The sequence below is a fragment of the Populus trichocarpa genome, chromosome 4 (assembly GCF_000002775.5).
Source record: "Populus trichocarpa isolate Nisqually-1 chromosome 4, P.trichocarpa_v4.1, whole genome shotgun sequence".
Taxonomy (NCBI): domain Eukaryota; kingdom Viridiplantae; phylum Streptophyta; class Magnoliopsida; order Malpighiales; family Salicaceae; genus Populus; species Populus trichocarpa.
Window position 1 is genome coordinate 4,231,796 of NC_037288.2, and position 15,994 is coordinate 4,247,789.

The window sequence follows — 15,994 nt, forward strand, 5'->3', positions numbered from 1 at the left end:
TGTTTGCTGTGCAGGGTGATTTCTATTTCCTGTTTTTTGCGGTCCTTCTTTTCTTCTTTTTTAGCCAACAAAGAATGAGATGCTGGAAACAGATAAAAAAGGGAAGTCAAACATGGTGAAATGTTGAAAAGCAGACGGATTGGGCTGTACGGAGGTCTGCATATTTCAAGCATTTCAATGCTGAGATGTAAAATTCGAAACCAAAAGATGGCATGCAATTTTGGGCCGCAGACAAAATCAACATAAAATGATTAAAGTGCTTCAACATAAAGGTCTAGTAATTAGAGGGAAATTCTCAACTTTGATTCCCAATTCCCACTCAATCCAGCTTTTGCAATTCTCAAGTACATATGCATCTTTGGATGACATCTGCAACCATGACAACTTAGCAACTTCTTGCAATCACGAGGTTGTTTCCTTTTTATTTTAGCTACAAAAAGAAAAAGAAAAGATCTTTCCAAGAATAGGCAGAATCCCTAAATTTACTCATTCGTATTAATTATTAACAAAAACCTAAAAGAAAGTCCTTTTTATTGTGGAGTGTAGCATAGCATAGCATGTGGGTAAAACTATTGTGGGTTGATATAGGCACTTATTTGAAAGTGTGGTTATGATTGTTTTTCAAAGTGTTTTTCATGCCGAAATGCATCAAAAGATGTTTTTATATTTTTTAAAAATTATTTTTGAGATCAGCGCATCAAAACGATCCAAAACATACAAAAAAATTTAATTTTTAGCAAAAACAAATTAAATTTTTTTGGAAACGCCGGTTGGCCCGCGTTTCCAAATGATGTCTTATTGTGGAGTGTATCATAGCATATGAGGAAAATTATTGTAGATTATAAAAATGTTTTTTTAACCCGAGCATCAAACATTTCTTTTTAATTTTGTCATTTAATATTGTGTTTTTTAGGAATTAGACTTGATGATTTGTTTCATTTTATTTTCTATTGAGTTATTGTGGCCTCAAAAGAACACTCTGACATTAAGTTGGTACTCAGTTTTACCAAAAAAAAAAAAGATTTTATTGCTTATGAAAAATAAAAATATAGGAATAAAAAATGATAGAGGCAAAATTAGAGCCTTTTTTTCTCTTTTATATAATTTTGTGTTTTTAAACCGATTTGGGGATGTTTTGAGTTGATAAATTAGTTTATTGAGCTTCTAAAGGTGTTAACTAGGTGAAAATAAGTTTATAAATAAGTTTTTGGATTCAAAAATCTCCAACAGATTTTTTAGCCACTTCTCTCATGGATGGAATATGGGCAAACATATAACACCTCATTTACTTTATTAGAAAAAATAAAAAAGGATGAAAGATGTGTCGTCCGTCCTGAAGCAAAAGAAAAAGGCCAAGAGCACATGCCTAACCTTGCAAGGCCACACACGCCAATCCTTTTTGTTGTTAGGCAATGAGCATGAGGCCCATCTATTTGGTCGAGACCCCTATCCCCTTTCTATGTTTTTTTTTTTATAGAAAGATTTTTTTTTTTTAGATTTTCAAGGAAACACACTATAAAAAAAGGCTTAGCATGGTATTTAAATAATTGTTCAATTCTTTCATGGTTTCTTAAATAATATTCTAGATTTTTATGAGAATGTTAACAATTGTGTTTTTATTACAGTGTACCTAATATGCAAAAATAAAAAATGGAATATATCTCATGAATATTCAATGAAAATAAAATTTTTTTAAAAAAAAATTTTTGATGGATTTTTTACATTGTTTTATTGCATTTATAAATCTTTCCTTTAATCACATACAAGGTATTGAGACATTGTATTAGTTTTTTTTTTTTAACTGGCTTTTGAGATCATGAGATGAATTAGGAAGGAAATAGAGTTCAAGTTGAAAAAGCTACATTTTTTTCTTGATAGTTTTATTCATTATTTGTCATGCCAATGTCTATTTTTATAATTTTTTAATTAAATAAAAATTAAATCCAAAATATAAGGTTATTAAATCCGATCAGGGCCATAATCTAAGTCACGTATTGGGTGAGTTGACCTAGTTTGATTTGGGTCAATCCAAACATCGTCATTTTAATTTCTTATATAAAGAAAATTAAATCAACATCATTTATGATTTCTTTTTGTAAAAAAATCAAATCAAGTTTTTGTTGCAAGTCACTCATTAGGTTTGTTGGGTCATACTAGGTTAACTTTCACTCAAATTACATTAAAGCTCGACCCGATGTATAGGCTAGGTTGACAGGTCACTATATTAACCCAACAGCTTGGTTGAGTTTAATTACATTTTGAAAAAGTTTCCCGCAATAATGCATGGGTCCTTGACTAGTTCATTTCTATTCCTATGTTTATCATTTTTAAATTTATTCAAAGAAACCCAGAACTTGTTTGCCCAAAGGTCCTTAGCATCTATGATTTAATAATTTTGATGATAGCAACAATTTAATAAACTTAATATGTATGTCAAGATTTGATATTGTAGGGTTTTTCTACTATGTCAAATTAGATCAAAATGGACTCATTAATGCAAACTTGACTCGTTGATGTCTAATATTAATTTTATATATTCAAATCCATATAGGATTTAATTTGGTGTCACATTAATAATTTCTTATTCAAAATAATTTCTTATTGCCAATTAATACATATTGAGAAATATTTTCATGAGAAAATCTCCTAATATATTTTTTGGCATTATTATTCTTTTTAAATGGAAAGCATAAACTTGATCAAATGATTTATTGTGTTTTTTTATTACACCAAAAAGTTTCTTATCTATTTCCAACTAAATGGTTAACTAGTACTTTGTAAGAGTTTACCTAACTTATTTTAAACTCCAAAGTTAACTTGTCTTAAATTCAATATTTAACTTATTTTACACTCAAGAATTAACTTATTTAGACTCAATATTTAACTTGTCTTACACTCAAAACTTTTATCATAAATAACTTTTTATCTATCAAAAGAGTCACTTAGCCATTTCTAAGAGGATAAGATATTTTAAAAAACCAAAATGTTGAACTCAAATATCTGGTTTGTGAGTAATGACTAAGTGCTCTCTTTTTATCTATAAATACTATATGTTCACTTTATGTAAAAAACACACACTTGGTACTTGCAAACTCTCTGATCTAAAAACTTTTATTATTTTTATAATCTCTTCAAAGTTATAAAATCTATTTGCATCAATCCTCTCTTTCGTATTCTTGAGCTAGAAATATTCCATAACAACTTAAGTTTAATCTATTGTAATCTTCTTTTTATTGTAAGGTGTGAAAAATCATTGTGAGAGAAAATCAATTGTGAACATGTATGTAATACTTGAACCACTTGGAAAAAATTTGATTGTGATTTATTAAAAGGTTAAGATCTTGATCTTTGAAAAATATTGTAAGTGAAAGGTTTTCTAATATTGATCCAGTAAAACTATCAGTGTATCAGTAAGTTTTTACTTGTTAAGAAGACCGCGAGTTGATAGTGAATACTTGAATAGTGATTCAAGCAGTGAAGTAGAAAAGTGTTCGAACCATTATAAACTTGGTGTGTCTATCTTGATTTCTATCTTATTTAAATTGTGCCTTTCGTATTTGATATTTGTTGCCAAACTTTTAAAGTGTTGAAGATTAATTTTTTTAAAGTATGAAATTTTCAATTAAGACCTAGTTCACTCCTTTTTAGATGTTATTTTAGACTTTCATAGCTAAGCTAACCTTTGCCAAGTTTTGATATTAACTACAAATATGACATTACTAAATATAAAATGACTTTTTATATTTGTATATATTTTATGTCATGAAATAAAAATTATTTTCAAAAATATACTAAAAATAGATGTTTGGTGCTAGTTATGACTTATTTATATTTAATAAAAAAACTATAGAACTTGAAATAATTAAAAAACAAAGATTACTTCCTCACATGTCTTTATAAATAAAGAATGATTTGATATTTTTAATAAAAATCAGAAGAAAACAACCTCGAAACAATACTAAGTTAAATTGGTAAGAAATAAAAATAAAATGTAATGGTTCAAGTCATTTGATGTATCTTCCTCAAATGAAGTTTTGATTAAAGTAAAAGTTTGAATTAATTCTGTAACTATTTTTTGAGTAAAGGGAAAAGTCATTTCTAAAAAACATATTTATGACTTTTTTCAGTAAAAAAATTAAAAAATAATTTAATTCAATTTACAAAAGTTATACCAAATAAAATCGAATCCAAAAAAAAAATAAAAATCTAAACCTTAAATTCTGCTTGTGTTTATGACAAATGAAGCTTAAGCTGTCTCAATTAAATTAAATTGTAAGTATAAATAAGCTAAGCCTAAACTTCATTTATTTTTAATATTATAGACTAACTTCGGAATAAAAAGTAAAAAATGATAAATATAAAACCTTTTTATTTCTCATTATAATAAGTGTTCATGACATACTAATGTCCTGTAAATAAATAACTTCAAACTAAAAAAATTCAAATATATAACCATCCAATAAAATTGATTAAACATATAGTTAAATTAAGCTAATAACAAATTAATGTTGCGTTAAGTATACTCTTTATAGAGCGTCATTATATGGGAATGAGAATTCAAATCTTATCCATAGTAATTTTATAATTTTATTTTTATTTTTACTCGAATATTTTTATATTTTTTTTAAAAGATGAGACTAATCCCGTTTGAGGTTCGTAACTATTCCTCCCAATAAGTGTACTTTCTGATAATCGAATGTATATTCTTACCTTTATAAGAATATAACAATATTTTAACCACTAGATCAACATTTCATATAATATATCTATATCCTCATATGTGTTCATAGATGACTTTGAAAAAAAAAAAAAAAAACTCCAAGCTTAGATGATGAAATAGATGAAGTGGAGGACCTTTAAATGCAATATTCTAATTTAAAAAGTGCGAAATAGCCCACTGCCCACCTACAGTTTCATTTCTTGATAAAAACAAAACCTTAAATTAGTTCCTAAACCTAATTCACATTAAAAAACTAATCTAAACAATTTACATTCAAATTATGAAGTCATAATCAAAGAATAAACATAATTGAGGAGAAGGTTGTCATTGACATTTTGTTTATCTTATTAAAATTATAAATTTTAGTTCTAGAACATTTTAGCCGGATATTTTTTACTGTTAAATAATTAGCAAAACAATTTTGTTAAAATTATTTTTTTTATATTTTTAGATTGTTTTGATGTGCTGGGGTTAAAAATAATTTTTAAAAAATAAAAAATATTATTTTAATATATTAAAAAAAAACATTTTAAATCACAACTGCTAATATCTTTATAATTCTACATCGATACCCTGACTTCACCATTACGTCAAGAACAAGGACTATACTTCCTTATTTCCTGATTAATATTATCGATCATTCTCAAAGGAAAATCAACTGAATGGTGTTAGCCTTCACAAATTCTTTAGCATGAGCAGATGTGTTAATATATAATATATGATGCATGGAGCAAAAACTTCATGTTAGCTCAACATTACCCCTAGCCAGCATGTTAAATCATAAAATACAGCGTACGTTATTAAAGGTATGTTCGGGAATTATGGTTTAAATCGTGTTTCTTTAAAATTTAATTTTTTTTATTTAAAATTAATATTTTTAGATTATTTTGATATGTTGATTTTAAAAATAAAATTTTAAAAATAAAAAATATTATTTTAATATATTTTTAAGTGAAAAATACTTTGAACTATAACCGCTATTATATTCACAAACAAACTATAAATATTTGGTTAAGATAGAGTGAAATTTGTAGGACAAAAAATTGCAACCTATAAACAACATTCTTCGATCAATATATCAAAGCAGCAACTATCTCATAGACATAAGTTTTTAAAATGGACAGTAAATCCAAAATATCGTGGCTAAAATTTAAATGGAAAATCTAGAATGATTTAAGATTCTAAATGAAATAAAATTTATTTTATTTTATTTTTTAAAATAAAACTAGATTTACTAATCATTTCAATCAAAACAAAATAGAATTGACACTTTTATTAGGAGTTGTCACTTCCAAATACCAAGATGGATATGTTTTATGTTCAAAGAGAATGTTTGAGATGGTGAAGCATGATATTTTTTAAAATAATTTTTTTTTTAAATATATTAAAATATTTTTTTTTTAGTTTTTTTATTTTTTTTATATTACTACATCAAAACCATAAAAAAACACTAAAAAAATATCAGTTTAATATCTTTTTCAAGCCAAAAACACTTTTAAAAAAATACCTAAATGCAGAAGCATAAGTTATGCCAAACACTTCTTAAAATAGTATTTGACATTGCGGTAACAGTTGCTTTTCAAAGTTTTTTTTTGCTTGAAAATATATTAAAATAATATATTTTTTTTAAATTTACTTTTGACATCAGGAAATCAAAATTATCCAAACACATCAAAAAATAATTTAAAGCAAAAAAAAAAAAAAAAAACAGGCTCTGGTGTGTTTATTTCAGTGTTTCAACTATATCTTTTAAAAAATTCAAGCTTATGGTGTGTTTATTTCGGTGTTTCAACTATATCTTTTAAAAAATTTAAAAATTTTAAATTTTTAAATTTTTTAAAAGATATAGTTGAAATACCAAAATAAACACACTATAGAGCTTGTTTAGTATTATAAATTTATAATAACAGTTGTTTTTCAAAGTATTTTTTATTTTAAAAATATATTAAAATAAATTTTTTTAACTTTTTAAAATTTATTCTTGAGATTAATATATTAAAATAATTTAAAAATATAAAAAATAATTTTTTTTGAAAAAAATTTCGAAACTTTTTTAAAATAATTTTGAATTTTGAAACGTAAAAGAAAACAAGATGAGAAGAGAGAGCAAAACCAAGCGTGAGAGGGGATCCAAGCAAACGACGCCGTTAAAGTTCGGAAGATAACACCTGCAGACTCCGCGTGATCGATGAAGGTCTTTCTTCTATCTTTCTTTCTCTTATCAATCAATCAAAACGAAACCACCCTTGGAAGCTCTCTTTCACTCTCACTCTACTCTTCTAGTAACTGAAACTCCTTTTATCTGTACGTCTCCATCTCTTAAAACTTAAAATTATTATTCTTTCTTTCTTTCTTTCTTTCTTCAGTTATTTAAATATGAAAAATAAATCCAATGAAATACTAGAACTAGTCATTTTCTTTCTTCTGAACAATTTTTGAATCTCTCTCTCAGTTTCTCTTCAAATGACCGACTCCACCATCACCACCATCGCCGCCGACGGCAGCCACATCGAGAAACTTTACGAGTTTGGCGAGCGTCTCAGTGAGTCCAAAGACAAGTCTCAGGTGAACCCTAGAGTTTTATTTTTATTTATTTATTTATTTTTGAATTTCCTTTCTTTTAAATCATTTTATAATTATGTGATTTTAACTTGCTTTTTTTTTTTCTTGTTTAATTATTGTAGAATGTGAAGGATTACCAGGGGATTATGGATGCAGCTAAAACGAGCATCAAAGCGAAGCAATTGGCGGCACAGCTAATCCCTAGGTTCTTCAAGTTCTTCCCCGAGCTTTCCAGTCAAGCTGTCGAGACGCAAATCGATTTGATTGAACAAGAAGAGCTCGCGGTTAGTGTATCTCATATAATTTACAAACTTTTATTTCTATTAATTCTCATTTTTATGTCTTTTGAACACGGTTTAGGTTATTTTTTTTTTCGTGTTTTGAAGAATTAAATTTGATTAGGCATTTGTTTAGCAAGTTAAGCTAGCAATCATGGACTGTTTCACCTTTTGTACGGAATCAAGTGTTAAATGGTCATTTGCAGGTCCGGGTGCAAGCGATTAGGGGACTGCCGTTATTCTGCAAGGATACACCTGAGTATTTGTCCAAAATTGTGGATATTCTTGTGCAACTCCTTGCAGCTGGTAATCAGACTTTTTTTTTTTTTTAAAAAAAGAAATTTTGAGAGGGGACTTTTGTTGTAGTATGTATTTTTTGTTGACTTCTCTTGGTGGTTTTAGAGGAAATTGTGGAGCGGGATGCTGTGCATAAAGCCCTTATGTCCCTGTTGAGGCAGGATGTGAAAGGTAAATCTTTAAGATAGGTTAAATAATCTGGATGCATATCATATAATGTGCAAATAAGTATACAATAACTATCTTTTGGACTCTAGGATACATATCTTGTATAGTTCCAACTTACAAGGTCAGAAGTTTGGGAAAATTAGAATATGCTTGTACAAGAATTCTGCTGTTTTTTCCCCCTTAGTGACATCGGTTGCTTTTGATTTTCAACCAAAACAAACGTAGCATGCTTTGCTGTAGCACCTTTAAGTTATAAGAATTTGTAAAATTTAGCAGTTGATAGATATTGTGCTTCAGACTTCTATTTTTGATGCCCGAAGGTGGAAATGTCATGGTTTTGATTTAGGCAAATGTTATCCTTATTGGACCTGGTCAATGGTGAATCATGTTTTCAAAAAGCTGCAATTGGTATTGCTATTGCTATTAAACAGCACATTTGTAAACGAGCTTGTTTGTATCATGTCACCATGGATTCTTGAAAATTATAATTGTTTCAAAGAGAATAATATTTCTTTCATATAGACAAATCCATTTAGAATTGTGGACTTCTTCCCAACTTTGGGGAATTGATAAATACAAACTGAAGAAAAGGTCAACTACATCTTGTTAATAATAAGTGCATCTCAAGCTGCAATTCTATGTTTGGTGCATATTAAAATGAAATTAGATATGGGTGAAGCAGAAGAACATTTAGGAAGAAGAATCAACCTGAATTCTTAAAAGGATTTCTTTGTTTGTGTTTAGGGTTGACAACACTGTGGAATACTGGGAAGCATGTTTGCTAATAGGATGAGTTTTTAAATTTTGTCAGTTACTAGTTTGCACATATTTCATATGAAATATAGTTAATGAAGTTAATTGGTAGTTTATCTTGGTTTCGACGGTTTGTACTCTAGGTGGATGAATTAATAGATTTCTGCCCTTCATCTAGGAGAGAAAAAAAGAAAAGAAAATGAAAACATGCTTGACTATTCCTAATTATCCATGTGACAGACATCTTTTTTGTGGATTCTCTTTTACCCTTTTGGTTTTTTCTCAAATTGTATATCTTCTTGCTATGCAGCATCTCTGTCTGCCTTATTCAAGCATATTGGGACTGTTGAAGAACCAAGCACGGATGAGCTTATTCGTGAGAAAGTGCTGAGCTTTGTAAGAGATAAGGTTAGAAGATTACCCAAAGCTGTGTAAGAGATGATGTTATTTTGCTTTGCTTTTGCCAGCAATTGAGGACTAATAACTCCATTCTCAGGTTTTCCCACTTAAAGCTGAACTCCTGAGACCTCAGGAGGAAATGGAGCGTCATATAACTGATTTGATTAAAAAGGTATTTATAACTTTACAGTTATTTCTATGAAACTTTAAATTCTGCTGTTCCATTACAGTATGCATGACTGGTTTGATTTTTTCCTTTTAGAGCTCAGAAGATGTAACCGGAGCAGAGTTCAGAATGTTTATGGACTTCTTAAAAACTTTGGGCATATTTGGACACAAAGCGCCTTCAGAACGCATGAAAGAACTAGTTGAAATAATTGAAGGACAGGCTGATTTAGATTCAGCATTTGATGTGACTCATGTAAGTGATTTTTGGAACTGCGATCTTAATTTAAGTACTTCATTGTGAAATATGAAACACCAACTTCCTATGTAATAACTGCAAAATCTGCTCTTAAACAACAATAGAAACTTGTGTGTTTCCTTCCAGAGTAGATTCGTTCTACCAACTCATAGAATATTGGGGATTAGATACAAGTAAATAATGCCTTGTGGTATAATCCAAATTCGGAGGCTGTTTGTTTTTCTTGTTTCCTGTATGTGTGGATATATAGATAACTTGCTTCTATTATATGCACCATGTAACTTCTAACAGCATGGTGTAACATGCACTCATGCCTCTGGTCATGCTCCTTGTGTCAAAATTAAAGAATAAATGGGTTAGGAAATCTGATGAAATACGCTTTGGAAGCTTTATTATTGCCCTGAATAAGATTAATTCTACCAGAAATTTTAAGATGTGTTCGGTCCGCATAGTTTTCTATTTTAAGCTGGAAGATGTAGCCCTTACATTGGTAACTTATCTAAAATTTTCAAGAATAGTATAATTAATTGCTTGCAGAAGTAATTCTATACTGCTTAACAGAAGACTTTAAACATGCTGGAAAGAATACCATCTCCAAAAGCTTGAGAGTATAAGTGATACATGAGCTTTGGAAGAATATTCTTGCTTTCCTTATTAATTTCTTTTAATCAGAAATCCCGATATTTGAATTCTCGAGCTGTCATTTGATTAACTTGTGACTTTTGAATTAGTGATTTCTTTTTCTAAAAGGATAAGTTTAGGACTTTTAATTAGTGCAAATAGCCTAGCAGGGCTGTTTGAAGAGACGATCTTTTATATTTCTTATAACAGATTCAGATTTTAGAGGTTTCTCTCAAAATCAAAACTGTATTTTGTTCCAACTTCATTTTCATTCATGTTTTAGTCATACTTCTTTTGTGGTTGCTGTTTTATGGTGTTTTCCTCTTTCCACCATTAATTAATCAGCGAATGAGTTGTGTACAATGTTTATTTGTGCATGCTTGAACATGTGATCTACTTATATTTTCATATGCTGGGTGTTGTAAACTGTAATGGTTTTTTCAGAAATCAGTTGTAAGTGATGGATTTGATTCTTCATGGTTTTTAGCAATGCATGCTGTCATTTTACTTCAAAATACACAGTATTTGCGAATATTTCTTTTTCTCCCTGATGTTATAAAAATCCCTTTAAAGTGACTTGAATTGGTATCAAAACACAGGTTTCGGATACAGACCATATTGACAGATTGATATCGTGCCTGTATATGGCACTTCCATTTTTCCTGGTATGGACTGTATTTCTTATTACTGGGATTTTGTGTATTTTGCATCTTTTCCTCACCTTACAACTTGTCCCCATTAATTTATGAACACAGAGGGGTGCATCGAGCAGCAGGTTCCTCAATTATTTGAACAAACACATCGTACCTGTTTTTGACAAGGTAGTTTGCTACCTTCTGCTTCTTCATTATCTTTAGATATCTTTATTCTTTTTACCTTTTTTGGTTGTTCTTGCATATGCCTTTGGACAAGAACTTGTCCATTCTAATAATGTTTCTCTATGCTAGTTGCCCGATGAACGAAAGCTTGATTTGCTCAAAGCACTTGCAGAAATTTCACCTTTTACATTGCCACAGGATTCACGCCAGATTCTCCCTTCTGTCGTTCAGCTTCTGAAGGTAACCTTTTCTTTTTTCATGATTACTTTAGTTGTTTGTCCAAGACGGATTACAAAAGAAAAAGGAAATTATTATATCAAATGCACTTCTAATGACACAGTAATGCTAGTGTGTTTGTTCTCTCAGATTTTCAGTTTTATGTCCATGAGAAGGATCTTTTATCGTATTTCATCGAGAAAACCTTTCTAAACATTCTGCATATAACAAAAACTTATGTGTTAATGTAGACTGTGGTCTCATATAGTAATGTTTTTTTTTTTTTTTTTTTCGACTCAGAAATACATGCCGCGGAGGAAGAGTGGAGAAGAGATGAACTTTACTTACGTTGAGTGTTTGTTATATGCGTTTCACCATTTAGCTCATAAGGTTGTAGTTTCATGATTTTACATTTTCCAGCGTACTCTTGCATGTATCAGCTCTGTGATGTGTATTTTGATCTTTGTTGTTTTAAAGGCTCCGAATGCTACAAACAGCCTGTGTGGTTACAAGATTGTGACTGGCCAGCCATCAGATCGACTTGGGGAGGACTTCTCTGAGTTTTACACAGAATTGACAGAGAGGTGGCTTTTTTTTTTTAAATTCAAAAGTGGATTTCTGACTTCTTTTTTTTGAATTAATTGAGTGGTTCTTGTTCTTTAACTTGAAATGAACAAAATAGTATTTTCTGTAATTACAATCCATCATTTTTTTTTATTTTGTTTTGTAATTCTTGGTGTGACCTTGCTACTTCTAAACTGGTGCAGATAGGAAATTGTTCTTTATTCTTCACCAGTCTGCCTTCATCATCCTGTCTAAAACGACAGTGCTTTCTACTTTTCTAAATGCATGTTGTTAGCCCTGGAGGAAATTTCTCTAAAGTGAAGAGAGATTTTGAGCTTATGAAATGAATTCACTTGAGGAGAGAAAAAAAGAAAGATAAATAGCTTCCGTCTCAAACTCCAAGGGAGCTGTGATTAGTAGTCTTAAGGGCTTATTATTTTTCCCTTCTTTCAATTAAACAATTTTCATGGTTTTGAACCTAACGACTTTGTAATAATTCTGTTGCTCTAATATGGGTCCTCCATTCACATTGTTTTTGGTGTCTGATGATGCAGGTTGAGTAGTGTAGAAGATCTAACCAGGGCTACCATGAAAAAGTTAACTCAGGGAATGGCTGAACACAACAAAGCAATGGCAGCTGCAAAGTCTGATGAAGCAAAGGATAGCATAGTAAGTTAATTTCTCAGGATATGGAGATTTTATTGTCTTCTATGTAGCTTTTCATAGCGGTATCTTACAAACATGTTTATATTGTAATGTGCAGAAAACACAAAAACAGAACACGACAACTGGATTGCGTACTTGCAATAACATTTTGGCAATGACAAAGGTTTATAAAGAATGAAATTTTGAGAAAGTGAATTCCATGCTTATGTATTATCGAAGCATCAATAACTCATTTATTGTTCTACAATTTTCAGCCATTGCATTCAAAGATACCATCATTTATTGGAGATAAGAGTGTCAACCTCTCTTGGAAAGAATTAACAAAACCTTCTGTGCCTTCCACTACCATCCAGGCTGGGTATGAGAGATGTCTAATTCTTGTCTTTGATTCTATTTTTTTTTTTTATTAAAAACTTTGGCAAGTTTGAAATGATCTTGGTTAATTAAAAAGGAAAAGGAGTGAAATGTATTTGTGCCCCTATCATTTTTTCAAATGTTCCGTTGTCAGCCTTAAATTTAGAAATTGTTTGATTTTTTTTTTGCCTAGTTGTTATGATGGAGTGTTCTGTCATAGATTTGGTTGAGGATTTAAATGGACATCAAGAAAATGATGGGCTAAATGTACTTTATCGTGGGATTTTTGTTAGTGGACTAAGCTTGTGAAAATATGAGGTTAGTACTTTTTGTAATGAGTGATAACAATGTCACTCAAAGTGACAGGGCTCTTGTCTTTGGAGTGAGGGATTAGACAATGTCCTTTGTGTCTTAGGCAACTATAGGAAGTGGTATTTGCCCATAAAAATTAAATAAGTTAAGTGAAAGTCACTCCCATAAAGTTTCTGCATAGCAATGCCTACAAATGTTATGTTAGTTGAACGAGCCTGTTCTTCTGTACAGATCTCTCTCTCTCTCTCTGAAATAGCAGATCTGTTCTTAGGCTATGTATTTTTGTGTGCAGAGCGAAACGACCTGCTGCTGCTGCTAATGGTTCTGGGAACATGGCAAAAAAGGGTCGTGGGGCTGGCAGCCTGCCAAATCAACTTGTTAACAGGGCATTGGAAGGTATATCCTATGGTGGAAGAGGCGGTCCAAGGGGCAGAGGCAGGGGCAGGGGGTGGGGTGGACGTGGAAGGGGAAGAGGAAGAGGCTTTTGGTAAATTGGACGCATTTCCACCGGAAAAAAGATGAACCGGAATTTGGCTGTGATTGAGCTGTACTAGAAGCATATCCAGCAGGAGTCAGTGACGCACTAAGATTCTCCGGTCAAATGAGATTGATATATACATAAGAGGGAACTGACTTTTTCTGATTTGTTGTGGACTAACACCATCATATCCCCAATTTCCTGTGAGCTTCTCCCCGTAGATCGGATTTTGGAAACCATTTAGGGCTCTGAGTTCCCTCCCAAATCCTGACTAATTTAGCATTCAAAGTTGCATTGCAGGACTTCTGATTCCTTGTATGCTAGTCGGGGCATGCTTTGCTTGTATTTTGTGTTGGTAATTGTCACTCAGCAGCAGACTTAGAGGCTTGTTTATTCAGAATCCCTTTGTATTTCTTCGTGGTTTATGTAAGAAAGTAGTTAATAGTTGCTACATATCTTTCTGGAGCATAGCTCTTCTTATAATGATGCGTGGGTTTCATCGCTCTCCAACCGGAACTTGGTCAGCGATGTCCTTTCCTTCCGTGAACCAGGATGCACACGTCATAACGCACTATCCACGTAAGATCACTAGAGTCCCAAGTAATTTCTTCATATAAACTAGTTAAATGTGAAATAAGAGCTTGTTAAGTTGTGATCGCGTGGACTCTTCGCCATAACTCTGCTCTCTGAAAGGACCAGCAGTTAGGGGAAAATCCATGTCTTGATAGAGCACTCCTAAAATTGAACGAGGACTTACTAGGGCCACTTTGGACGTGAAATATTTCTGGTTTTCAGGCTTTTATTTTTCGGCCAGCTCAAGTCTAATTAATAGCTTTACCTTTACTGCTTCTTGGTATCAGTCGAACTTATCGATTTGCAAAGGACTGGGACTAGTGCTTTTCCCCATTCAGGCAGAAGGCAGAGACGCAATGCTTGTGTTGAACTATTTATATTGAAATTGAATTCAATTTCTAATTTTTATTTGATTTTGAGTGTAGTAATTTATTCTGTAAATAATTTCTAAATAATATCCTTTTAATAGTAACCAAATAAATATTTTAATGATTCCAGTTTTTATATTTTCAAAGTAAAAAGAATATAAATGAAATGAAAGTTATTCCAACTAAATTCCTTTTAAATTCTTTATTTTGATAAACCGGCTCTTATCGGAGTTATATAGAATTATTTCAGAGGTTTTTTTTAATTTTATTCGTGTCAACAAACAATTCGAAATGCCTTGATTTTTTTAAAGCAGATCCGAGTCAAATAGCAATAATTCAAAACATTTCTTTTTAGAAATCCAAGGACTCAATTGTATGAATATGAAAACACAAGATTTCCAATCCTAGCAGGAAAAGGAGGGAAACATGTACTCAATTTGTTTTCTAGGTACATAGCCAAAGAGGTCAAGATGAATTAATTGTTTCTTTTTTTTACCCTAAACCAGCCTGAAGATAAAGATATAATGAAAAACACGTCTATCTTTTTTTGAATTCAAACACTTTAGATCTATGTTTCCATGTTTCTTGAAAAAAAAAACTAGATTTAATTGCATTTACGTATTATTTGAACACAATGATATTTGTGAAGAAAGATATGACTTGTATTAAAAAGCTAGAATTTAGTGATTCTTGTAAATCTAATTCATTGAAATTCCATCCAGTAAAACAGAAGAATAATAAATCTTTAAAATAATAAATATGAATACCGCAAAGAGAGCCATTGTGACACCCATCAAAGGAGTAGTTCCCCACCCCAAAGCTACTTTACCATATTTTGAATTCAATAGTTTCAATAAATGTCCTACAATAATTCATCTTAGACCAGATCTAAAAGAACAGTAAAAAAAAATTAGGAGTTGTAAAAAGAAAAAAAAGAGTTTTATAGAATGATTCCCATTTTATTCAATTCAAAGATTAACCAAAAGAAAATATTAATAAAGAATAAATTACATAACTTAGATCAACCAAAGACTTATTTTTCTATGCAATGATTTAGACTAAAAACTTCGTGTAATTAGATTGATTGTATCCATGTGGGATAATGCTAAATTACAAATTAAATTAAATAAAGACAAGGGTTTACAAAAAAAATAAGATTCAAGAGAAAATGGTTTCATTAGAAAAGTGGGATCAAACTAGGTATATGTAATATAATTGCTATAAGCCAACTTTCCTTAGTGTGACGACCAATGTGTGGCTCAGGAATGAATTCACTACCGTATGATTGATCGGAAATTACTAGAGATTCTGGTTTCATGCAAGCGAGTTGCAGCCTGTAATTTGAATTGAGAACAAGATTTTAGAGTTAGCTTAACTTTGTGGGATCACGACTCTTTGTCTTGATCATTGTAGCATATGTGCG

The 15,994-nt window shown here is 30.8% G+C and overlaps 1 protein-coding gene across 1 annotated transcript; it reads left to right on the forward strand.

The window, feature by feature from the left end:
• Nucleotides 1–6,874: 6,874 nt before the first annotated feature.
• Nucleotides 6,875–14,083, forward strand: LOC7470235 (apoptosis inhibitor 5-like protein API5). Its single transcript, XM_024600095.2, has 17 exons — nt 6,875–7,024; nt 7,173–7,285; nt 7,405–7,566; nt 7,767–7,866; nt 7,963–8,028; nt 9,089–9,186; nt 9,275–9,349; nt 9,440–9,598; nt 10,822–10,887; nt 10,978–11,043; nt 11,170–11,280; nt 11,557–11,646; nt 11,734–11,840; nt 12,375–12,489; nt 12,584–12,649; nt 12,741–12,844; nt 13,445–14,083. The coding sequence occupies exons 2-17, from the start codon at nt 7,184–7,186 to the stop codon at nt 13,641–13,643; spliced, it is 1,686 nt and encodes a 561-aa protein (XP_024455863.1). The 5' UTR covers nt 6,875–7,024; nt 7,173–7,183; the 3' UTR covers nt 13,644–14,083.
• The last annotated feature ends 1,911 nt before the right edge of the window (nt 14,084–15,994 follow it).

What these genes read in the sequence shown, in the direction of transcription:
- LOC7470235 (XM_024600095.2), top strand. Translation starts at nt 7,184, where the DNA reads ATGACCGACTCCACCATCACCACCATCGCCGCCGACGGCAGCCACATC. An exon ending in TTGAACAAGAAGAGCTCGCG is followed by an intron (nt 7,567 to 7,766) that starts GTTAGTGTATCT and finishes GGTCATTTGCAG; the next exon opens with GTCCGGGTGCAAGCGATTAG. An exon ending in TTCACCATTTAGCTCATAAG is followed by an intron (nt 11,647 to 11,733) that starts GTTGTAGTTTCA and finishes GTTGTTTTAAAG; the next exon opens with GCTCCGAATGCTACAAACAG.